The 24926-nt window shown below is 57.6% G+C and overlaps 1 protein-coding gene across 8 annotated transcripts in view; it reads right to left on the bottom strand.

Moving 5' to 3' along the window:
* Window positions 1-24926, bottom strand: part of EVL (Enah/Vasp-like) — a 162646-nt gene that overhangs the window by 19146 nt on the left and 118574 nt on the right. For all 8 annotated transcript variants that reach the window (XM_030883380.3, XM_060295284.1, XM_060295282.1 and 5 more), the window contains one exon: window positions 3732-3795. In XM_030883380.3, coding sequence (XP_030739240.1) covers window positions 3732-3795 — 64 coding nt within the window. The remainder of the gene's footprint in view (window positions 1-3731; window positions 3796-24926) is intronic.

The raw sequence follows: 24926 nt of genomic DNA, 5'->3' as shown, positions 1-24926 counted from the left end.
GGCTCCGGCTGCTGGGCTTGCCGCCCCGCTCACAGAGGCAGAGTTGTAGGCCCTGGCTCCAGGGCTCACACAGGGGAGCGCCGGCAGCCGCTGAGTCTTAAGACACCTGGGCAGACCAAGCTCTCCCCTAGGCTGGACAAGCTCGCCTAGCTTTTGGGGGCCTATGGCCACAACAGACTCGACCTCAGGGGCACCCATTCTTACCGCACCCGGCTCAGTTTCCTGGAACAACTGTCAGGCATTGTTGGCTGTGAGAGAAGCGGACACTAAGGCTACCTGTCCTCTTCCTTCCACTGATCCAGCTGCGGCCTGGCCTCCATCTGGAGGGCCATTTGGGAGGCTGCGCTGTAGTGCGGGGTGTACCTCTGCGGGGACTAACCTCCTAGCTCCTCGCACGAGTGGCCCTGGGTTGCTCTTCAAGGCTGGACGAGTGAACACACTGATCCACAAACACATCCAGAGAAACTGGGGCTGAGATGCTGGGGGAGGAGGGGCTCGAGGAGTCATGTGGGCCCGGGTGGCAGCAGGGCTTCAACTGCTGAGCCAGCTCTGAAGGCCTGTAATGGGGCGCGGGGCTGAGTGGGAGGCTGTGGGGCACGCGTCTGCTCCGCTGGTGTACAGCGCGCTGATGTCTGGGGCTGGGGCCGTGTGTGCGTGCAGCAGCTGCTCAGTATGCGCTGTGTGTGGAAGAGCTACACGGGGCTGCCCAGCTGCCTTCCCCTTGGAGGAAGGTCAAGTGGGACCCGGAGTTTACTGCAAGGTCATTTAGAGGTAGAGAGCTTTCTGGTTCCCGTTCTGGGATTCACTGGTTTGTGATTACAGGCAAGTCATTTCCCTTTCCTGGCCCTCAGATTCCTCTCCGTAAATAAGCATAAGAACACCTGTTTCATGGGGTTCTTGTGAGGATTATGCCCGAGATCTAAAAAATAATGAAAAAGACCCTTTTGACACTAAAGAGTCCCTACCTCACTGCTGGGCACCACGCAATTCCTCTCTTTCTGGGCCCCGCTCCGTGGTGACTGCCAGGGATGCAGGGGGAGTAGGATCCCTGCTCTGCAGTTTGATGCCTGTGGTTCATAGACTGACCTCTCGGGGTCGCTCGGTCTGTGCACGGTCGACTGCAGACAAAACTGAATGGCCCTCTGCAGCCAGTGGCCTGGAACACTGGACTTGGGGGGTGGCGTCAGATAAAGTGCGTGGTGTTTCACCAGTTCTGAGAGCACAACTGCAGGGTGTGTTTAGGACGCAGGCCCTTCTCTGGGTGGAGGCAGCCCTGGGACCTGGCACAGGGCTGAGCTGGGGCCAGTTCTGGTTCTGCTACTAAGTCTTGCTTACTTTGGGCAAGTCATTTCTGTTCTCTGAGCTTCAGTTGGCTCATGTGAGAAATAGTATGGGTAGTAACAACCCCTGACGGCTGATGTGAGGATTAAAATGAAACAAAGTGTGTAAAAGCCCCTTGTAAACTGCAGTATGTGATACTCCTGAGGGGCTAGAAGACAGGCCAGGGGAATTAATAAGAAGGAACCTCTGGGCTTCCCTGGTGGCGCAGTGGTTGAGAGTCCGCCTGCCGATGCGGGGGACGCGGGTTCGTGCCCAGGTCCGGGAAGATCCCACATGCCGCGGAGCGGCTGGGCCTGTGAGCCATGGCCGCTGAGCCTGCGCGTCCGGAGCCTGTGCTCCGCAACGGGAGAGGCCACGGCAGTGAGAGGCCTGCGTACCGCAAAAAAAAAAAAAAAAAGGAACCTCTGAGGTCAGGGGAACTGGTCTCGGCCACTCGCTGCAAGGCTGCCACTTTCATCCACTGGACAATCGTGTTCATATCAGCATTATTTACAATAGCCAAAATGTCAAAGCAAGAGAAATAATATAGGAAAAATGTGGTCTACACATACGATGGAATATTACGTACTTTAAAAAGGAAGAAAAAAAATTTTTTTTAAAAGTTAGAAAATTCTGACATGATACAGCCTGGATGCAGCCTGAAGACATAATGCTCAGTGACATTAACCAGCCACAAAGACACTTACTGTATGATTCTGTTTACATTAGGTACACAGAGCAGTCAAGTTCATAAAGATGGAAAGTAGGATGCTGGCTGCCAGGGGCTATGGGAGTGGGGAGGGGGGAGTTAATGTTCACTGGGCATAGAGTTTCAGTTTGTTTGTTTGTTTGTTTGTTTTTGTTTTTTTTTTGCGGTATGCGGGCCTCTCCCTGCCGTGGCCTCTCCCGTTGCGGAGCACAGGCTCTGGCCGCGCAGGCTCAGAGGCCATGGCTCCCGGGCCCAGCCGCTCCGCGGCATGTGGGATCTTCCCGGACTGGGGCACGAACCCGTGTCCCCTGCATTGGCAGGCGGACTCCCAACCATTGCGCCACCAGGGAAGTCCGGGTGTTAGCGTTTAATGGGGACAGAGTTTCATTTTTGATGCAAACGTTCTGTGGATGAGTGATGATGCTGGTTGCAAAATGACGTGGACATCCTTAATACCACTGATCTGTACGCTTAAAAATGGCTAATATGGTAAATCTGATGATTTTTAAAATTTTAAATAAATTGTTAAAAAGCTGGGAAAAAAAAAAAAAAAGGAACCTCTCCAACCTGAGTCTGGGAAGCATATTCCCATCTTTCCTTCGTTAACACTGTTACCTTCAAACAGGAAGCCGAGGCCTAGAGCAGTAACTGGCCCAAGGTCACAAAGTACACCATGGCGGCCAGAAGGTGCTCAGAGCAGGGGAGAGGCTCGAGAAGAGAACTCCCTGAGAGAGTCTCACAGCCAGGTGAGGGTGGGGATGTCGCCTGCCCAGCTCCCGGCCCCGGGCTCTGCCTGCCTCACCACAGGCCCCTGGAGGCACGCCCTCTCCCGCTGACCCGGGTGAGGATGCAGGCCCCAGGCCTGCCTCCGCAGCACGGCTCCCACAGAGCCGGGACTCCAAGCCCCTCAGAGACGCTGAGTCCCCACCCAGGAGGCACAGAGCAGGTTCAAGCCCTGGCGCTGCCTCACCTGGCAACGTGACCTGGGGAGGCTGCTCCCTCCTTGGCCACCACGACCTCTTTTGTAACTTCAGGACAATGGCACTGGCCCTTCCTCCCAGTTCCAACACTTAAGAGGCTCCTTGGAGGGGGCCGGGGGGGCAGGGCGTCACCCTATGGCCCAAATCCCACCGGCGCAGCCCTGGCCCAGCTGTCCAAGAGCAGCTGCAGTGCACAAAGTGCTCTCACAGCCTCTGTCTGCTTTAACCTCCACCGGGAGGTGAGCAGGCAAGGGGTTAAGATCCTCCAGAGAGGCCGTGGCACCCACCCAGGGCACCCAGCGAGAGTGTGCCAGGACCAGGGCTCACGAGGCCTTCGGACAGAGCACAGGACGGGGTCAAGGACAGGCCTCAGTTGCACAGGCCTGGCGGGTCACGTCCGCCCATCTCCAGCAGTACAGCCTTGGCCACGTTACTGAATCCCCAGATGACTACCTCCTAATATACCCGGGAGGGCTGTGCTCAATAAGTGAACGACACAGGACACTGCCTGGCTGATCACGAGGCTGCGGCGCCGGCGAGCTCACCCCCGCCCCCTGCCCCCCGTGAAACCACACCCTCTCACGGTCACTGGCAAAGCAGCAGTGAGCTGGCTCCCCTTCCTTTCTGGTCAGGCCTGTTCCCCCGCCCCCGTGTCTCTCTGGGAGTCCTGGCTGCAGCCACAGGTGTGTCCTCCAGGCTGGCCCCTGCTGCTGGGGGGTTACCTTCTCTGGATGTCCATCTCATCAGGAGACGGGCCATTCTGCACCTGACGCTGGCTGGAGGAGCCTGTGGGGCAGAGAAGCACAAGAGCGCAGCGGTTAACAGAGAAGCAAGGACCCCCGGGACTCTCCCTGCCTCTGCCCTCTGGTCCCACCGGAGACGGTCTCAACCGCTGGTCCTCAGCCCTGCAACACCCTGTCCCCCCTCACCCTCTCAGTCAAACCTCCTTCTCCCTTTCTTGCGGCTCCTGCCCTGGCGCCAGTAAAGGGGGTGCCATTTCACACGGCTCAGAATCGCCCCTTCTCGCCTGACCCCTCTGGCCTCCCTCTCAAACTGCACCTGCCGTTGCCACTTCCTCCTTGCCACTGTGCCCTCGACCCTCGACATCTGGCTCCGGCCTCTCTATGTCCCACAAAGCTGTTCTAACGAAAATTTGGAATCACTGAACCCAGCAGATCCATTTTATTCCGCCTTTTGAGCAGGCGAATGACCCTTACGGCAGGTATGCGTCGGAGCCGGGGTTTCAGCACCGGGTCTGGGCCGCAGCCCCGTGCCCCTCACCGCGATGTGACGCCCTCCTGCCTGCATCTAGGAGTCTGGAGCTGTGCGGTGGGCAGAAGAGGACAGAGCAACTGTGGAGCCTTCCAGGCTACATTCTTGCCCTTGACCCTGAAGGCAGGGCCCCAGAACAGGCGAGGTCTGTGGAGTGTACCTCCTGTCCAGACCAGGGCTGGTGCTGTGTTACATTCACAGGAAAATCAAGCTTTTGCTCCAATCTGAGAAGGAGCTGATTGTTCCTTCTCTTCGCCAGCTCAGGTGTCACTGGGGAACTGTGGAGTCACAGCAATGGGGGAGGGACTCCGGGCAAGCTGGCCTCACGCCTCGCTGCCTAGGTGGGGAAGGGGCATTGTCTCCTCTCTAGGATGAGGGGCATACGACAAAATCCACGATGGGCAGAAGGCTTCTCCCACAGGTGTTTCAAACAGCTGAGAGATTAGCAGGGTGTCCCCTGGGCCAGGGGCACAGCGGCACAGAGAGTAACAGAATCTCAAAGCCGAAACAGGTCATCTGATTCTGGGGCAAGCTTCTGCCCAGCACAGGTGCCCTCCAGGCCGGCTCTCCGAGCATGATCCCCGCAACGCAAGCCTCACCTCCCAAGGGAGCAGGTCCCTTCCTACACCGAGGTCCCAAATCTACCCACCCAGGAAGGCCCGATTTCCACCCCCAGGTGTGACAACACGGGTTGAATCCTTTTCTACTTTTCTATGCTTGACAGTCCTTTCCAAGCCGGGAGTTTGCTTCCATATTCAGCAGTGCCCAGTCCTAGGCCCCAGTATGGGCTTCAGTCACGTTTTCAGTGAGCCTTGCTTTGCTGCTTCCGGACCCCTGTGTGGATGCTTTAGTTGGGGAAAGAGGATCCAGGTGGTGGGCAGTGGGCCAGCTGCTTGACGGGAGGAGGGCCTCCCAGCACCTGAGGATAAATTTCTCCCCTGGGTGGCCCTGCCTGACCCTGCCTTGTTCAATGCCAACTGCTGAACTCAGGGGCCGGGCAGGAGAGAAGACGCCTGCGTACTCTTTACAGAGGTGGCTACACAAGTATCTGGTGGCCTGGCACATTAGTAGGTGTGAAATAAATACTGGCTTTCTTTTCCTGTCTCTAAACATGCTTGTTCTGCTTTATTTAACATAAAATAACTCTGCTCTTTCTAAAAATTGGTTTTTCTGTAAATATGTCCAGTATAGACATTAGAAAAATTTTCAAGTTTAATAAAGAAAAAACATTCCTAATTAAAAAAAAAATCCGCGGTGGAGGGGACCTCTTTTCTCTCCTACTCCGTGAGGCCCAGGCCTTAGGGCTCCTCTCCTCTTGTTCTCAGGAAACCAGAGAAAGAATACAAGAACACTGCTTTACAGCAGTGTCAGGTCACTTCTCTTAATTTAATTTACAGTTACTGTAATTCTCACAACCCTACTGGACAGCTCCCAGGAAGGCTTGTAACAGGCGAGGGCACAGCCCAGAAAGGGTAAGTGACACACCTGTAAACAGGAGAACCAAGCTCAGACTACCCGCAAAACGCCACTTCCTTTCTTAAATTCAGTCGCACTGTGGTGTCGGCTGAGACCGGCCTGTAGGATGAAGAGTGCAGGTGGCAGACTGGCCAGAAGAGTCCCGGGTGAGGGGCCGCAGCCCTCAGACAGCACCCAGGCTCTGCTTGGTGTCCGCGCGGCGGACAGTGCCACCCACTCAGCCCAGCATTTGGGGCTCAGGCCTGACAGCTGGACTCCTGCCTTGTTCCAAGACCCGGCCTCGGCTGCTGGGCCCGTGCCTGCGTCCGGATCTGCCCCTCTTCCGGGGCCAAGCCCCTGCCCCGGAGCCCCCGCCTGGCCCCTGGTCTGAGGACGGGAGCGCACCCTCGCTCTGACCGGGCTCCGCCAGCTGTCAGGACCCCCGCTGGCAGCCAGCTGCCACGGCGTGAACTGCGGAGGTCCTGCGCTCGTGCCCCTTGTTCCGCCCGCCGGTCTGGACTGCCTCCTGACACCCTCAGCCAGCCGGCCTGGCCAGGGTGGGAGGACCGAGCGCAGCCCTCGCTGCTCCCAGGGGGCTCCAGTCCCTGCGCGTGAGGCATCTCAAAATGCGACGGCTAGAACTTTAGACACTACGGGGCAGGAAGAGACAACACTGGTTGCGTGAGGCCTCCCACTCTTTTTAACCTCAGAAAACGTGGCTATGTTTTGAGCTGCGAGGGTCCTTAGCATTAGGAAGTACAGGCCCTCTGTCTCAGAGGGGAGGGGTCTGTCCAGGGGCGCGCGGGGCGTGCCTCCTTCCACCTGGCCCATTCCACCCACTGGCCACGGTGCCCCACTGGCAGAGGCGGGAGGACAACGGGGAGGAGGCTCCACCCTCCAGGACGGTCTAGGGCCTTCGGGAAGCCTGGGCACAGCCCATCTGTAGATGCCTCTTGTGTTGAGATCTCAGGGCGGGAGCATCGGGCATCTGGTCATCACTCCCGTCTGTCCCGCGTCCCAAGTTACTTCCCATGATTCTCTGAGCGGTGCGATCAGAAGCCAAACACGCGGAGTGTCCTGTGCCCGAGTCACCGCAGGCCAGCCGTGCCCCCACCTCCAGGATCCAGGATCCAGGTGAGGACCGCAGGCCACCCACCCCCCAGTCTCCTTAGCTACCAAGTTCTCTGCTGCTGCGTCTGAGACCCCAGCAGAATCCACCTGCCTCTCCCTGCTCACGCGGCTGCCTCAGCATCTCTCCTGGACCCGTGCCTTAGTCAACCACAGGGACCTCCGCCTCTACCCACACCTTTCTCCCCATCCAGCTTCCACACTGACTGCAGATCACATGATCTCTGGAAAACACAAGTCTGACCCCTATGGGGTCAAGTCCAAGCTCAATGGAGTTAGGAGTCCAGCCCATCCCCACAGCCGCTTCTCCTGGACTCACCGCCCCCCCCCCCCCGCCCCCACAGCAGGCCTTCTGCACCTGCTCACTAAGCCTGGATCACCTGCTGTGCTTCCCACCTCCCCGTCTCTGTGTGGCCCCCATCCACCCGGGACACCTTCCTCACCTACCACGTCTTCAAGGCCCAACTGCATAGCTGCCTCTGCCAGGAAGCCTGCCCTACCTCCTCCTGCCTCCACTGCTCGGCCTCTCCCACACCACTTTCTGATATTACAGTGATTGGAGGGCAGAGACCACGCCTGTCACTCATCACTCCCTGCTCAAGGCCGGCTCACATCAGGTACTCGGCGTATTTTATCAAACGGAGTTGGGAAGGTCTGAGGGAACCTTGGTGTGATCACCAAGCCCAGGGAAAAAAGCACAGGTGAAGGAATGGGACTGAACTCGCTCAGATGAAGATAAGACCCACCTAGAAGTGAGCCACAGAACCAGGGCTCCCCAGGTCCGTGCCTGTTCAGAGAGGAGGCCAACTGAGGCCCAGTTCCCAGGCTAACTACTCCCCGCTGGCACCGGGGCCCACTGCCGCCCGGAGAAGGGGTGTTGGTGGCTTTGAGAGGTGGGGAGGGGGCTTGCCCAAGGCCATGGGGCTCGGTGTCACAAGCTTGCCAAGTCTGGGAGCTCCAACTAAGACAGATGCTGCCCTTCTCTCACTCACTTCAAACAAGTTTTGCAAAGTCACAATAAAGAGCTAATTTGCACTACAGACACGTGACAAAGAGGAAAATTGAACGTGGAACATGGACCCAACATCGGGAGAAGCGGGGCGCCTGTGAGGTTCTGGTGTCTTGTGGGTCCAGCCCACAGCGTCAGAGTGCACACCCTGGTGGCAGGCCAGGGCAGAGGGTGGCCCGTGCCCGATGGAGCCCCTGTCTGACCACAGAGAGGAGCCTGGGCATGGGACAGGCAGGCTCATCCGCTCTGAGTCCATCTGACATGATGCTTCTTGGGGAAGGAGTGACTTCTCGTCCCCTGAGGCCCACATTCCAGCTTCAGGTCGGAGTCCCATCACACACCCACTCCTACAAACACGCTGGTGACTCAGAGGAGGCCCTTTTACCCTTGGGGGTCATGAGGTGGGGGACGGGAAGGAGAGACAACACCAGAGGGGAGGGAGAGGCTGGCCAGACCCAGGCCATGAGCCCGCCCGGGAGGGGGGCTGGCAGCCGGAGGGCCCTGGGGCAAGTCACTGAGTGACCGGAGGCCACACTGAAGGGGAGAGAGGGGCTGGGAGGACTGAGGTCAGACCTGGGGCCTCAGCAGCGAGCAGGGCGTGAACGACCCCGCGCCCTCCACGGGGTACAGGGCTGTTCCCAGGTGGGGTGAGAGCGCCCGGTCCGGGTACTGCGCCCCCGAAGACTTCCACGGCCTCCATCTGTGACGCAGATTCCAGCGTGAGATGCGATCGTCCTCGGGAACACTGCCCTCATTCAGCAGCAAGGGGCCGGGGAGAGCAGATGGAGGAAAAGCCGGCTACACAGGGTCAGGCTTCCGGGAGAAGGGACCCAAAGGGGCTGACCCCCGGCCCTGCCCCAGCCTTGCTGAGAGGGGTGCAGGGGACAGGCGGGGCCCAGGCCCTGCTCTGCTGTGCAGGGGGCACCTCCTCACGGGGACTCTGCGAGCCCAGGCTCCCTGTCCCCTAGGACGTATTACGTGCACCTGTATGTGCCAGGACCCGGGCGCACAGCCGTCCGACTTAACCCCCAGGCACGTAACTGTCCTGTTCTCCACGTGCCCGGCACTTAACGTACTTCTTGGCATCCGGTCAACACTCGACAAATATCTGTTGAATAAATGCATGACCGGGCCCCAGGCAAACTGTCTGATGATCTCCAACAGCTGTCGAGGCTGTGCAGGCGGCACATTCTAGAGCTTTCCCCTCACGCTGGAAACAGGCCGTGGCCGAGCCGGGGACGCGCCTCGCGAGCGGGAGATTCGCGAGCAGGGAGACACCGTGGTCACCGGCGGGGGTGGCACTTGGCCAACTCGAGGCGACGGGATGCGGGATGAGAGAACTCAAGTTTATCGAGCAGCCACCATGCTGCGTGCCAGGTCCTGCGCCAGAGACTCCCAGACGTCACTCACTTAACCCGCACCCTCACCCCAGGAGCCTTGGTAGCATCCGTATTTCATCCTAAGGAAGCCGGAGAGCAGACTTCAGCTCTGCTGAAGTGACTTCAGCTCCCTTAGACACATGCCCTTGAACTGCTCCGCCTCCCGGGGAAGGGAGGGTGGGGGAGGCCGGATGGGAGGACAGGGGCAGAGGGTCCTAGAGAGCAGCGTGCAGGGCGGGAGGCAGGCAGCGGCCGCCGGGTCGGGGCGGGGGGGAGTGGGGGGAGCCCCGGCGCCCTTTCCCGGCCGGGGTCCAGCCCCCCCAGACTCTCAGCACCCACTGGCCTCTGGAGAGGGAGACCGTGGGTCGGCCTGCCTGCCGCCATCCTGCCTGACCCCACGCAGGTGCCCTGCCCACGCAGTGCTTGGGTGAAGTGAGCGCAAATGAATGCTCCTGACCCAGGAGAAAGATCTGTATCCCAGGCTCTCAGCTGTGCAGAGCCTGAAGGGCCGCAGCGAGGAGAGACCCCAGAGCCTACCTGGGGTCTACTTCCCAGTGGGCTGAAGCCCGTCCTGCTGGCACTGTTCCCACGGGAGCCGGTCAGGACCAGACAGGGGCCTGGACGGTGGAGAGCGGAGCTCGTGTTCCCCCTCCAGTCCTCCCAGCACCCCTCATTCCTGTTTCCCAGCCCCTCCCCGTTCCTGGCTAGCCTCCCTGGACCGTTTCAGTTTGTTCAAATCCCCTCTGGAGTGAACCTGGAGCCGGGGAGACCCAGGTTCTTGCTGGATTTCGGCCACGCCGTAGTTAAGCCCCTCCCCGCTCCTGGCCTCAGTTTCCTATAGAGTGAGAAGGATGGAAGCAAGGATCTCCTAGTTCTGAATCTCTGCAACTTAAAAGGACAAACAAGGAAATACACCTAAACGTTCACAGTGGCTACCTCTGGATTGTGGGTTCTTCCCCTCTTTTTGAACTTCCAAATTCTGCACAAGCAGGACGCATCAGCTTATAATAAAGAAACAAAAGACTTAAGAGTCCCCACGGAGGGGATAAGCGCTCCACTGCGACTCCACCCTGAGTCTGGCTGTGCAGGGCAGGCAGAGGCCGTACCGCTCCTGCCCCAGGTACCGCACTTCAAGTTACACAGCTGAGGTAGGCAGATAAGCACTGCGGACACCTTCTCATGAGAAAGGCCGTCCTCCTGCTGGCCATTAACATTTATGAGGCCCTGGGACACCAGCCCCCAGCTCCTCTGGGACAGAAGGGACAGGCCAGGTTTCCAGGCAGTCTCTACAGGAAAGGCATCCCCTGGGCCTCCTGAAAAGATGGAACCTGAGATCCCAGCAGCACCAGAAACCAAGGATCCAGCACCTGCTCAGTGATGCCTGATGGAATTTCTGGCCAGCAAGTGACAGCCACCTGGCCCAGGCTGGGCAGAGCCCCAAGCCCTTTCGAGCCCCCTTCCCCTCTGCCGTCTCTCTGGCTGACTCCTCCTTTCTCCAGAGGTGTCTCCATTTTGGACCGGCTCAGAGCCACACTCTGAGATGGGGTGCAGCCTTCCCTTCTCGTGTCTAGGTTCCTGCTGCCAAGTGAGCAAACACACACGTGGGAATGGAGCCTGTGATCCGGGCCTAAGCTCAGGCCTGGCCACGGTCTTCAGAGCCACCCTGCCAAGGCCACCCAGGAATCGGTGGCAGAGCTGGGACCAGCGCCCAGGACGAGTGTCTCCCAGCCCAGGGCTCTGTCCACACCAGCATGCTGATGCTCGGCTCTGGTTGGACAGACAGCTGCCTCACCACCTCTGAGATGCTCAGGAAGCCCAGGCAGGGGTGCCTAACCCACCTCCTGAGCCTGGCTCAGCAGCAGACAAATCCCGACTGCCACGGCCCTGCCAGTCTGATTGCTTGCTGAAAGCTACCCCGTGTCAATTTTCTAGTGCCTTTCTGCCAGTCCTTATGAGTGAGTTTAGGCTCACAGTGGCTGCTACGTGAGGCAGCTTGCTTTGTTTTACTCAGATCACCAGGGCCAGCTGTTTTATCATCCACTGCAATCCTGTAATACACCCTCATCCACGGGCCCGCCAGTTATGGCTCAACCCCAGGGTGACCGGTGGTTAAAGCTGTGTCTAAGAGGCCAGTGTCGAAATGACGTGTAGGCCCAGGTCAGCACGTGCAGATGCAGAGGCTGCAATTCAGAGAGGGGCGAAGGCCCAAGGCCACACAGTGAGAAGCACCTACCAGCCTTGCAATTAAGCACCAGCATGGTACGCCAGAGAGCAAAGGCCCTTTCACTCCAATGACAGCAGGAGGCCTGTGTGCCACCCTGGGTGCTAGCAAGCAGGGTCCCCTCTCCTGGCGTAGAGGGATCCTGAGGCCAGGGGAAAGGGAGGGACTTGCCCAAGAACACATCCAAACAGGGGTGAACGGGGCGAGAACCGAGGTCTCCTGGCTTCCAGGCCAGGATGCTGCCAACCAGCCTGCTTAGTCCCACTCAGGCTGTGGTCCTCAGGCCAATTATCATCCTAGTAAAATATTTTTTCTCCCTTTCTTAATAAGCTCCTTTCAGCATACATTACACACCTTGAAAAGGATCTCAAATAGAATAAAATCTGTCACACATTTATTGCCTGCGTGACAAACCACCTTGGCGTCATTTTTGTGATTAATCTGCTCAATCATCCAGGGCAGAGCCTGTCAGACCTATGTCACAGACGGGGAAACTGAGGCTTGGAAAGGGTGAGCGACTTCCCAAGGCCACAGGTACCCCAAGTGGACGGGGCTGCTGGGACCAGAGCCCACACTGGCCGCGGCCCAGCCCGCGTGCTGCCGCGTCTGCCCACCCTTCCTGCGAGGCCTCGGTCAGAACAGCATCTCAACCCTCCGACCGTCAGTGACAGGGAGGTCGTCGCAAGACCCAGAGCTCCGGCCCCGCCTCCCCCAGCACCTGGGAGCGGAAGGGGAGGCCCGGGAGGAGCGGGGAGGAGGGGGAGGGGCTCCCGTCACCTACAGCTCACTCTGCAAAGCACGGTGCAGTCGCAGTGGCAGAAGCAGAAGCAGTGGAAGGTCCACTCCCTGCTGACCATTACGGGCAGGCCCCGGGGCGCAGTCCGGAGGCGCGCTGCTCACATCCTGCCCACTTACCTCTCCTTCCTCAGCCGCCTGGCTTGGGCACTGGGAAACTGATACGCCGGGCAGCCGTCAAATGGGCTTCGCCGCTTCAATGTTTAATGAGGCTTCCCAGCTAACCTATCAGAACCCGCCTGCCTACCCGACTCCAGAAAGCTCTGGGGGCCCAGGAGGAGGGTCCCGACCCCTCGTGGGGCCAGCCCACGGGCCCTGGTGACGCCAGGTGTCTTCCAGAAGGAGCCTCCCACCGTGGCTCGCTCTCCTCTTGCCCCCGTGGGCTGTGGGAGGGGACGAGGTGGGTGCGGACCCAGAGGGAACAGGTGACCAACCGAGGGAAGAGCCCCAGGCACTGCTGACCTTGGCCGCCCACTCCTCCCGAGCTCCATCGGCCGTTCCTTGGATTTCCTCTCCTCTCCTCGCTGCTTCTCTCAGCCAATCCCTGCCCCTCCTGCCTGCTTTCCAGCCCAACCGGCTTCAAGGCCCGCGGGAAGTCAATCCTTCACCCCCTTCCACCACCCTGGACCCCCTTCTGCCATCATACCTGTGGGTGCAGTGGCTGCTCCTTCCGCTGAGAAGGTGCCTCTGCACTTCCCCAGCTGGCAAAGCCCCAGGGCCCATAAAGCCCAGAGTCAAGGGGGTCGCTGACCCCGTGGAGCCTTCCTCGACTCCTAGGTTGCCTCCTGCGGTCTCTCTGTCTCTGACTCTTCCCCTTGAGCCCTGCTCTCACACGAAACATCAGAAAGCATAGCGCTTCTGTGCTGGTCCCCACGTGGGAAACATCATTCCCATGGGTCCCTTGGGAAACGCTTCCTGGCCCCCAGCCCCTCCTCCAGCTCCTCTTCCCCTACCAGTGACCTACTGGGGTCAGGCCCCACCTCCCTTACCATCTTCCCTTGTGATGCTGACTGCTCCGTCTTTACTGCCCTGAGCTAAAATGCAAATATGCACGGATGTGTAAGGTACCACAAAGGACTTCAAAGGAATCTGGGATCCCCCAGACTTGCTGCCTAGGAGGGGCATCTCAAGGTTGGCACCTCCTACCGCCCCCCCCCACCCCGACCTTCCTCCCTGACGCGGGCTCACACGGCCTTGCCTGTCCAAATCTTTCCCCGGATGATTAACGCATCGGTTCTGCTGGGCTTTGGGGCCTTGGGTAGCTAGTCGCTTTCCCTCTTTGGGACTTAATTTCCCACCTGCGGGGCTGAGCCAGAGCAGGCATCGGGTGCTGAGAGCGGCACTCCCCGTTCACACAGCGCACGGACTTGAGGCCACTTGGAGCCAAATCTGAGTCCTGGCTCTGCCACTCTTTGACCTTGGGCATATGGCTGAAGCTCTTTCTCTCTGTTGTCTGGTCTGAAACACAGCGAGAGCATCCCTTATCTTGGGGTGTGCATCTTCAACGCGTTAGTGTCAGCCTAGAGTCTGACATAGCACGACTCAGCCCTCTGCCAGTGCCCCTCCTTCTTAGGGAATTCTGAGTGACTAACATTTCATATCTCTATCTATTAAATTCTCGTAACACATCCCAGGAGTGGAATTATCGTTACCTCAGCAGGCCAGGGACGCCCAGAGAGATTAAAAGCTTGTCTACATCAAGTAAGTGACAGAGTCAGAAGCAGAACGAGCTCCTGCAGCTTCCGAGCCCATGTTCTGTCCCCATCAGCTTCCTGTCTCTTCAGAGGTCAGCTCTGCAATGGGTCATGTTGAGAAAACTCCCCAAAGGGGAGGTCTTCAGGAGCAGTTTCTCTCCTTGGTATCCAGTGGTCAGAAATGCAACTCCGGGCCACCCCACCAGCCACGGACCACTTCTCCTTAGAAAAGCGCTATGCGTTAGGTGCAAGCAGCTGGAGAAACTGAAGGTGAGGTTGTAACCGAAGCTAGGATGCGGGTCAGCAGAGCCGAGTGTTAATTCTCTTTGGGCTTTAGTGTCTCCATTACCTCCAACTGCTGAAGGCGCAGTGGATGGGATCTGCAGAATTCACACCCTGCAGGTGGCAGGGCTCGGACCCCGACTAAGCTGCCTGCTCCACCTCCAGCTGCTAGATGCTCCAGAAGCGTGTGATGACATTTCATTAGCAGTGTTTGCAAAGGGAATCACGAGCTACCGAAACACAGTCAGGCAAACAGCTGGATTTGAGCCCTGTTGCTGCCGGTGCGGGGCTTTCCGAGCTAGTTTCTCTGTGTGTAACGCGAGGGTCTTGGCTGATGTGGCTTGTAAGGTCCTTTTCTACACTATGAGCCTGTGAACTAGCTAATTAAATGGATTTGGTTCTTCAGCAAGGATTTATTCTAAGTTTTCTAGATGAGCTCACGTAAGAACGTCCTGCCGGTTATGCGTGGCTTGGCTAACCTCCAGCTGTGCCTGAGTCACTGAGGTCACACGGTAGGGCTGCTCCTGCACTCTGCCGCTGAGGCCAGGCCACTCTCCGCCCTCCACGCCTCAACTGGAGAGGCCCCTGTGTCTTGGGCAGACCCTTCCCCGGCGTGGGGTGCTCTGCGCTATGTGCAGAAACAGGAGGGCACCCTTCTGGAGCATCAGTTTGTTTTTTTTTTTTTTGCGGTACGCGGGCCTCTCACTGTTGTGGCCTCTCCCGTTGCGGAGCACAGGCTCCGGACGCGCAGGCTCAGCGGCCATGGCTCACGGGTCCAGCCGCTCCGCGGCATGTGGGATCTTCCCAGACCAGGGCACGAACCCGCGTCCCATGCATCGGCAGGCGGACTCTCAACCACTGCGCCACCGGGGAAGCCCTGGAGCATCAGTTTTACTGAATGGGAAATAATTCCAAATAGGGAAGGAGGCACAGATACACCATGGAGAAGAACATAAAATCTGCGTGAGTTTTCACAACATGGCCCAGGACTTGCAAGGACTTTGGAGACTGGGGGTCTCTTGCAGCTCCACCGCACACCAGCCCCAGGACAGGCGGGATCCTGACCGGCATCCAGGGCCCTGCGACTCACTCTCTGAGCCTCGCCCCGGTGCGCTCTCCTAACCTCTCTGTTCTTCAGTCGGTCGCCTGCGTCCTCCTGAAATGTTGCTTTCTTTCCCGCCTTTCTCTGGTGCTTCCTCTGCCTGTGATGTGGCACGTTCCCTCCTCTGCCCCACAAGCCCATGGCCCCAGGCTTGCTCAGGGACTTGGTGAAGCCCCGCCCGCCAGGCCTCAGGCTGTCCTTTATCAGAGTTGTGTAGGTGCCTGTGTGCACCCCTGCCGGACTGCGAGCGCCTTGAGAAGTGAAATACCCTACATTTATGCCCCACACCACCGTGTCTACTTCTCAAAACCACCTGACAGGCTGTCAGTACAACCCCATGCAACAGATCAGAAATGGAGTTTCAGAGGCATGAATTACCCCCAATCGGTGGTAAAGATGGGTGAAGCCAGGACTCTTTCAGTCCCACCCGTCTGCCACTGCAAACAGCATGCCGTGTCCCTCCAAAGCTGGGAGACAGGTGGGGTGCTATCCACGGACAGTGGCAACTGGGGCTGGCCGGCCGGGGCAAACCATCGCTGAGTTCATTTAGAAGCCACGGGCTGTGGCCAAGAGCTGCGCAGGAGCCGCAGAGGCAGAGCACGAGGCTCTCAGGCCTCAGGAAGTCCCAGGCAGCCGGGAATCGGCACGGACGCTCCCTCTAAGCCCCGGCAAGAGCCACGGCGCCAGGGCAGGACATCAGCATGTAACTTTTCACCTCTGAAGATCTGTCTGGCAGGGAGAGGAGGCCATGAAGGCCTGGGGCTCGAGGGGAAGGTCTAGGCCCTTCCAGACCTGGCCCTGACTGTTCCGCAAGCCTTACCGATTCCCCCACACCCGTCCAGGGTGGGAAGTGCCCCCGTGAAAGGCTCAAGCACGTCTCTGTGCCTTTGCACGCGCGGCTTCCTCACCTGACTGTCCTCTCTCTTCTCTAACTGGCAAAATTCTATCCATCCTTGAAGCCCCAGATCCAGCATGCCCTCTGCAGAGGCTTTCCTGGAGCCCTGTCCCTGCATCTCAGGCTCCCGAGGCCCTGGACTTACTTCCCTCTGTCCCCGCACTGGCCACACTGTACTGTCAAGTCCCTCTTCTCTGCCTGACTGAGCTCTGCAGACGCGGGAACCATGTCTTGGTCCTCTCTGTGTGCTGGTGCACGGCCCATAACAGAACAGGCCCAGGATATGCCTGGTCCTTCATCCATCACACAAACGTCACTGTGCGCGGCACTGGGGATACAGCTGTGGACACAAACCACTCTCCTGGGCCCTTGGTTCTCGAGAGGAAAGACAGGCAACACGGTAGCACGTAACAGGAGGAACGCAGCAGGAAGAGCTGAAGGGGCAGGTGTGTGGGTCCTGCCTCCCTGACGAGGCGTCATGTGAGCCATGGGTTACTCGGAGGGAAGAGCATTCCAGATAGAAGGGACACCGGGGTGAAGGGGCACGTGTGGCACAATCGGGGGGCGACCAGGAGGCCGCTGTGATTGGAAGTAAGTGGGTGAGGTAGAGAGTGGGGTGGAAATGAATGAGCAAGGCAGCCAGGGCCAGGGAGGTCCACGCGGGCCTCAGTCAGGGTTTGGATTTGATTCTGGGTCAGACTGTAAGTCTCTGGAGAGTCCTGAGCAAGGCTCGACCTGGCTTGACCTAGACATGGAAAGATCAATCTGCTTGTGTGTGGAGAACAGACTAAGTGCAGAAGCAGGCAAATCAAGTAGGTGTCCACTGTGAAAGCCCAGTCGTTTGTTGAATGAATAAATGATGAATGAAGGCAGGCAGCTGACAAGCGGGTGGGGGGCAGGGTCTCAAATGCTCACACCCTGTCCACTCTAGAAGCTGCAGGTTGCATCCAGGTCCAGCACCTGGGTTTCTGCGTCCCTGGGATGGTCACTTACTAAAATGTTTGAGCTGGCTCTTATCCTATATGAGCTAAAGTTGGCAGAAGGCTGACCTGGAAATTATCATTCTTTAGGAAAGATATTGAGTATGCTAACTGAGAAAAAAGAAAATGGATGCTAATTAATTTTTGACTTATTTCAGAAGAAGTAGGCATTTCGCTATAAAGATGGGCCAGGTTAAATGCCCATAATAATCAACCCGTGATCAAGCTGGGTTATGATTTAGAAAGTGTGGAGGCCACCAGCTGACTGGGATCTCTTTGACAGGCCATCTGGCTCACTGGGCAAAGGCCTGGACTTTGAATCAGAGACTTGGGCTCTGTCACTCACTAGTGTAGCCTTTGGCGAATCACTGCTGTGAGCCTTCGTTTCTTCAGCCTTAAAGTGGGGACAGGAATTCCTAACCTGTCCCCGACAGTCTCAGGAGGATGCCAGGGGACCCAATGAGACCAGGCGGGACAGGTACAACAAAAGACACGTTCCTTTCCTTGAGGAGCGTGTGGGCCAGCCCCCGGGCACGTCACTGTTTCTTCCCACACCAGTGAGGACTCTGGCCGTTTCTGAGGGCTGAGATCTCAGACAGTGTCCTGGGATGGGGTGCTCCAGGGGCAAGCATGACAATTTGCATTCTTAGGGTGCTTTACAGCTTGCAAGTCACATTCCCACTTATGTTATCATTTGAGTCTCACAGCAACTTTGCAGGTGGTTATTATAACCACCTTTAACGATGAGGAAACTGAGGCTCGGGGTGATGAAACGGCTTGCTCAAGGTTTCACAGGCTCTTGTGTGACAGGGCCTGGAGCACGGGCCTGGCACTCTGTCCTCTGCCCCCAGAGTCTGTGTCATCTGTCAGTCGCTGTGCTGACCACAGGCTGCTCACCACGACCCAACGCGAGATGTACTTGGTGGGCACTGGCGAGGCGGGCATCCATAATGGACCATTCAGGAGCTCAAGCCCCAACTGAGCATGTGGTACCCAGGTCAGATCTAAGGAAAACGAAAAGCCCCAAAGAAATCCTCCCATTAGCGTTAGGGAGATGACCCTGGGGCCGGTGGAAGGAGGTCCTCCTTCTCCGGGATGGGAGCTACACACAAACCAGCAGTGCTTTAAAGGAAGACAATGATGGCAGCAGGCTGCTGCTGGGATGCTCAGAAATCAGGGGTCCCAAGAAGGCTACAAAGTACTGCCAAGGTGCAGAGGGAGACCCCAAGGGTCAGGTACAGCCTCTCCTTGGACCCTTGACTTGAACTCACCAGCCCAGCCCAAGCAGCCCGGCCTCCCTGTGTCTCCCAAGGCATCACCACAGGAGTTGATATGTTAGTTAGTTAACTTTTCAAATACTAAAAAAAAAAAAAAAAAAGTAACTTCAAATTGTTATAGTAATTTACAGGTGACAAAAAACTTGTACAAACATCATCTCATGTTATCCTCACAACAACCCTGTGAGGTAGGTGTAGTAAACCCATTGTACAGATGGAGAAACTGAGTCTCAGAAATCTGAAGTGACTTGCTCGAGGGCACAGCCTTGGCACAAGCAGTGCACGAACCCAGACTTGCCTGACTCCACGTCCGATACACGTGTACCCCAGGGCCACAAAGAGCTGGAGGTCGGTGAGAACACGGCTGCTGGCTGGGGAAGGTGTATTCCTCGGTTCAGGGTGCTGCTAGGCGGGCCAAGGTGACGGGTGCGATTTCTGTGTGAGACAATTCTATGTGCCATGTCCCTCAATCACAGATAGCACCCCTCGCCTTGCGCCCAGTTCCAAAAGTGGTGCTGGTCCAGGAACGTCGTCTTGGTCTGCAGAGGATGGCGTGACAGCAGGAAGCATCAGGCCACGTGAGGGACAGACAGACAGACAGATGTGTGACCGCACCAGTGAGCTCACCTACTGTCCAAACACCTGGGTTGTGTTGGCCCTTCTTCAGGGCTCCTGCCCTCAACGGGCTCACAGTCTAGATGAGCAAATAGCGAGCTCAAACCAAGTGTATGACCATGTGCTGAGAGGCAGGAGGAGGCCCCTGGAGGGGAGGGGAGGGGAGGGGAGGGGAGGGTGCCTTGTGGCTCACAGCCCAAGCACGAAGCACGAGGACAACACACGTGAGGCTGGGGTCTGGGGTCGGGCCCAGTGCACGCCCGTGTCAGGATAGACCATCCAGTGCAATTGCAATATGGGCCTGGAGGTCTCAAGACCGGCAAGTCCCCGGGTCTTGGTTTGCCCCCCCTCACCTGTATGGATGCAGCCAGAGCTTGTCAGTTAGACAGTGTGCTGGTTTTTGAGGGTCCAGAGACAAACAGGACACTTTCTGACTTCCCAGCCTGACCGAACGCACATGCTGAGAACAATGTGACATGCTAGGTGGCATTAACCCCTGCGATGGAGGCGTAAATGAGCACCGTGGGAGTGCGGGGAAGGAGCGGGGCACCCTGCCACGGTGGCCGGAAACGGCTTTGTCTGCAGAGCCAGGGTCCTGCAGAAGGAGTGGGGCTCGGAAGAGTGGGGACAGGAGGGCACGCCGGGGGTGGGGGGGCTCTGGGGAAGGTGCCCTGGTGAGTCACCGTGGGTGCAGGTGGTAGGACGCCCCGGGGGCTGGTGCACAGGAAGCGGCCACCAGGGGGCAGGCAGGAGATGACGCGGAGCCTCAGGGAACGGGTGTCCTCAGTGACCCTTTGTCGGGGATAGAAAGTGCCCACGGCCTCCGCAGGAGGGAGGTGAAAACAGCTTTTTTCCTTAGGAGAAAAAAGCAGGTAATTTTAAGAAGAAAAGAGGTTTATGAAAAGCAGAATCCAGTCCCGGCTCTACGAAGCCGGGAGGTGGGGCAGTGAGAGGAAACGGCTCCGGGCCTCACTCTTCAGGAGAGGCCCCTGGCCTGGGCGCCCTCCTGTGGGAGCTGACGCTGCAGCGGTTAAGGACATTGGAAAGACTGGGGGAACATTCATCACCAGCACCGGCTTGAAATGCACCAACGAATGATGTTATCACAAGCAAACCAGGTAACAAAAGGCCACACCGCTATGTTCTGAGAGACGTGCTTTAACTCATCCCGTGTGGATTTGCACCAAGCTACCAGGTGCTCCTTTTCCTTTTTTGCAGAGTCCCAAAAGATAAAATGGAACTATTCTGGTTGTCATCAGGGTGTGAGGGTAGGACATGCCTGGTGAACCCCTGGAACTCCACAACATAGACAGTTTGAAATTCACTGCATTCAACCCCAAACTGTAAGCAAAGTTGCCTTTGACCAGGCAAGCCCCTGTGCCCCTCCCTGCCCAGCGCCAGCATCAGGCTTTAACGCCCTGAGGCATTCCTGCATGTAATCCTGAGCCCAAGGCCTTTAAAGGAAAGCCACATTCCCACGGAGCCTGGATGCTCTGAGGTGTTACCTCCTGCTCGTGACAAGCCAGCCAGTCTTCAGAACTCCTGCCACCAGCACCATGCTTTGCTGTACACCCATGATCTCATCTGAGGTAGGCATGACCACCCCATTTTACAGATGAAGAAGCTGAGGCTGGGAGGAGTCCTGCCCAAGGTCTGACAGCCTACAGCAGCAGGGCTGCTCCTGGCCTCTCCCCTGTGAATGCAACTTCACGGTCCTGCCCTAGAAGCCCAGGCACTGGGACATAGGTCCTCCCAGCACCCCTCCGGGGGCTCCAGAAGCCCTAAGGTTCTGGGGAAACGGACTCCCGCCTCCAGTGCTGGCTTTAATGGTCTCCTGCTTGAAGCATTCTTGGGCCCCAGACCCTGGCAGTCTGTGCGGAAGGCCCAACATGCCGTGGGGTGCCCTCTGGGCCGTCTCTTCCACTCTTCCCGGCACACTCAGGCTTGGTCACATGCACATGACATTGGCCCCCTCCCCTCATCACTGCTGGTGACCTACTGGGAGCGTCTATGACTCTGGGATGAGTTGAGGGTCGCCGCATCTTCGGATTTGAAGAGTTTCTTGAGGTCTTAGCGGGAATGGAGGAGGGGACCCTCAGTTTTGGTCTGGGGTCTTCCCACTCTGAGTGAGCTACAGGACAGCATGACTCTGCCCATTGGGAGGGTGGACTGGATGTCACTGGAGAGAACACGGACAAGCCAAGCTCTCCAGCCCTCCCGAGCCCCGCCTTCCAGGCTCCACAGCTCTCTTCCTAGCCCCACCCTGGGCCTGGGTCCCAGGGAAAATCCTTCTTTAGGAAGGAATGGGCGTGATGTGGGACAGCGGGAGGAGGCTTGGGTGCAGGCGCCAGCTCCGCCCCGATGTGCTGTGCAACCCGCACAAGTCCCTCCCCTCACCGGGTCCCAGCTGCAAAAGGGAAGCCCAGCGCCCTGACGTCTAAGCCCTTCTCTGGTCCCACATCAGTGCTGGCCGGGCCTCCACCATCTGTCCTCCACACCTGTGGAGGCTTGGAGGGGGAAGATTATTCTCAAAAGCCCACTCCCGCCAGAGGGCTGGAGGCCATCAGCCTGGGGCCTCGCATCCGGTGCCACCAAGGCCCTACCCTTCAGGAACAAGGAAAGACAACTAGACAGTGACTGCGGGAAGTTCCGAGAGAACCTAGTTTAACGAAAGAGCGCTCCTCTGCTGACAAGGAACAGCAGTGCCTGTGAGGGGGGCAGAGCAGAGGCCTGGAGGAAACAAGCTTTATTTACCGGACACCTACAGGTACAGGTGTCACACAGGAATTGTGTGGGGTGATCCTCCAGCCATCAATGGTATTATTATATCCGTTTTATAGACGAAGTGACTCGTCAGGGTCACACTGCTTGTGAGTAGCAGAAATTTGAACCCAAGGGTGATACTGTGATTTATAATAAGAAATGTACATTTGGTCTTCGCACACTGTTCCCGGCATATAGCTCCTAAAACCCTTGTAATTTCCTAAACAGGAGCCAAAGGGGCATCTTTCGTGATAACATTTAGGCTCCTTCTCAATTCCTGACACAGCTGCAGAGCATGGAGGTGAGATGGGTGTATTCTAACAGGCCCTTTCAACCACCCTTGAGCTGATGTTAATGCAGTGACTTTTGATTGGAGGGCTGGAACTTTCAGTCCCCACGCCCTCAACCTCTACGGAGGGCAGACTGGCTAGAGATTGGGTTCAATCGCCTGTGGCCTATGTAATGAAACCCCCATAAAAAACCCAAAAGGATGGGGCTCAGAGATCTTGGGCTGGTGGACATGTGGAGGCTGGCGAGGGTGCTGCCTAGAGAGGGCACAGAAGCTCTGGGCCCGTCCCACACGCCTTGCCCCGTGCATCTCGTCCATCCGGCTGTTCCAGAGTTCCATCCTTTCTAATACACTGGTCGGTAATCCAGTAAGTCAGACATTTCTCTGAGTTCTGCAAGCCACTCTAGCAAATTCATTGAACCTGAGGAGGGCACAGGCCCCTCTGACTCATGGCCTGTTGGTCAGAAGCACAGGTGACTGGCTCCTGAAGGGGGTGGGGGCGGTCTTTTGGGGCTGAGCCCGTAGCCTGTGGGATGCTGCCTGCAGGCAGCGTCTGGACCGCTTGGCGCGCTGTCGGAGGGACGCGGTGCCGGAGCACAGGCGTGCTCGGAGGAGAGGTGGGAGGAACGCGTGGCTCTCCTTCACACTGCGGTACCCTGGCTCCAAAATGTACATTCCCCGCCCACCCCCCGCCTCCCGGGGGCCCCGCTGCCTCTCCTGCTTGTCTCTGGAGGAGAAGAGGAACAGTGTTCAGATCCCAGCCTCCCTTATCCAGCCGGCACTGTTAGGTGATGACCCAAGGAGATACCAGACGTGACGAAGACCGAACTCGTCTCGTTTTTACAGAACTTCTGGCCCTTCCTTTCAGACTCAATGGCCCCTTTTTATTACAAACATTTTATAACACTCCCTGTATTATACTGAAGTGAAATTTAAAGATTATATAACCTACCTACATAAATTAGAAAAAAATAATAAAGGAGAGAAGAGAGAGAAGTAACCAATAATAAGACAACACTGCACCACGTAACAGCTCAGACAACTACAGTAGGAGACATCATCAGTCAGGTGCCGGCACCGCCCCCAGACACACAGTGGCCACTACTGACACAAGCGGTTTCAATAATGCGGTGCTGTGTGTGTATCTCACCAGCCATAACGCTGGAGATAAGATTTTCCAAAAGAGAAAACAACTCTTGGCAAAGTTACAAACAAACTAAAGCACAATTTTCTTCCGAAGCACGGGGTGGCTGCATTCCTAGAAGATCCAGCACATACTAGAACTGGTATTAAAAAAAAAGGAGGGGCTTCCCTGGTGGCGCAGTGGTTAAGAACCCGCCTGCCAATGCAGGGGACACGGGTTTGAGCCCTGGTCTGGGGAGATCCCACATGCCATGGAGCAACTAAGCCCGTGGGCCACAACTACTGAGCCTGTGCTCTAGAGCCTGCGAGCCACAGCTACTGAGCCCACGTGCCACGACTACAGAAGTCTGCACACCTACAGCCTGTGCTCTGCAACAAGAGAAGCCACCGCGATGAGAAGCCCGTGCACCGCAACGAAGAGTAGCCCCCGCTTGCTGCAACTAGAGAAAGTGCAGCAATGAAGACCCGACGCAGCCAAACATAAATAAATAACTTAATTAAAAAAAAAAAAAGGAGTGCTTTTTCTCGCAACACAGTAAAGTTCTGTCTCAGATAATTAGGTTCCTTGCTTCCATGTGTTTGGTGGAACACGCAGGACAGTACGGGATCACGCGGGGCTGCCCAGCGCACCGTGATGCGTCCAGTGCTCCTGGTCCTCTGTCCACCGGCCACCAAATGCCTCCTCTCCGCTCCCACACTGTCCCTGTTGGAACCACCTGACTAGTCCAGCCTAAGCACCGACGCCCGCACGGCAGAGGAGACACGCCTGAAGCCGCAGGCATGGTGGCGGCCGAGCTGGCCAACAAGCAGATGCCCGACCTCCAGGCCAGGCTCTTCCCACCGAGGGCGGAGCTTCCCGGGGAACCCAGACGCTGTGCTGGGGGAGCCTCTGCCTTAGTCGGACGGGGGCTCGGCTGGTCACCATCACAGCCTTTCATGCGCCATGCTGCGCTGAACGCCTCAGAATCTGCCCATCTTACAGATGGAGAAACCGAGGCACAGAAAAGGGAGGTGATTTGCCCAGGCTGCATGCAGGCGGGCAGCACCCAGGTCTGCTCACCTCCGGGCCACCATGGCCTCGTCCTCCGCGGAGCCGACGGGCACCACACACAAAGGGCTCTGAGGGCCTCTGGCCTGGGGGGACCTTGGAGGGACACCCAGCACCGCATGTTTCAGATGAGGAAACTGAGGCCCATGGAGGTCACTGTGCTGATCGAGGGCACACGTGAGGAGCAGAGCTGCGACCAGAGCCAGACCTCCTGAGTCCTAGCCCAGAGGAACAGAGCTTGGGCTCCTGAGATTCAGGACGTCAAAAAGGCTGCTGCTTCTCACACGCATTTCCTGAGCTCCCTGGGTGCCTCTCCGGCTCTGTTCCTGGAAAATGGCTGGTGACTAAGGCTACACCGGTCCTACCACCAGTAGAACCAGTAAGGTGGCGGGGAAGCAGACCCCACAGAGGTGTTGTGAGTAAAACACGTAAGTACCCCGGCAGAGGGGATGTGCAGGGCCGAGGGTGCTGGCTGTAGCGCCCGAGACAGGAGGCCGTGGGGTGCGGCAGCAGGTGCACGGGCCGGGTGCTGGCACGACCCGCCAAGGTCTGTGCTCTCCGGAGCTGCCA

This window comes from Globicephala melas, chromosome 2, assembly GCF_963455315.2.
Source record: "Globicephala melas chromosome 2, mGloMel1.2, whole genome shotgun sequence".
Lineage (NCBI taxonomy): Eukaryota > Metazoa > Chordata > Mammalia > Artiodactyla > Delphinidae > Globicephala > Globicephala melas.
This window is presented reverse-complemented; position numbering and strand designations above follow the sequence as displayed.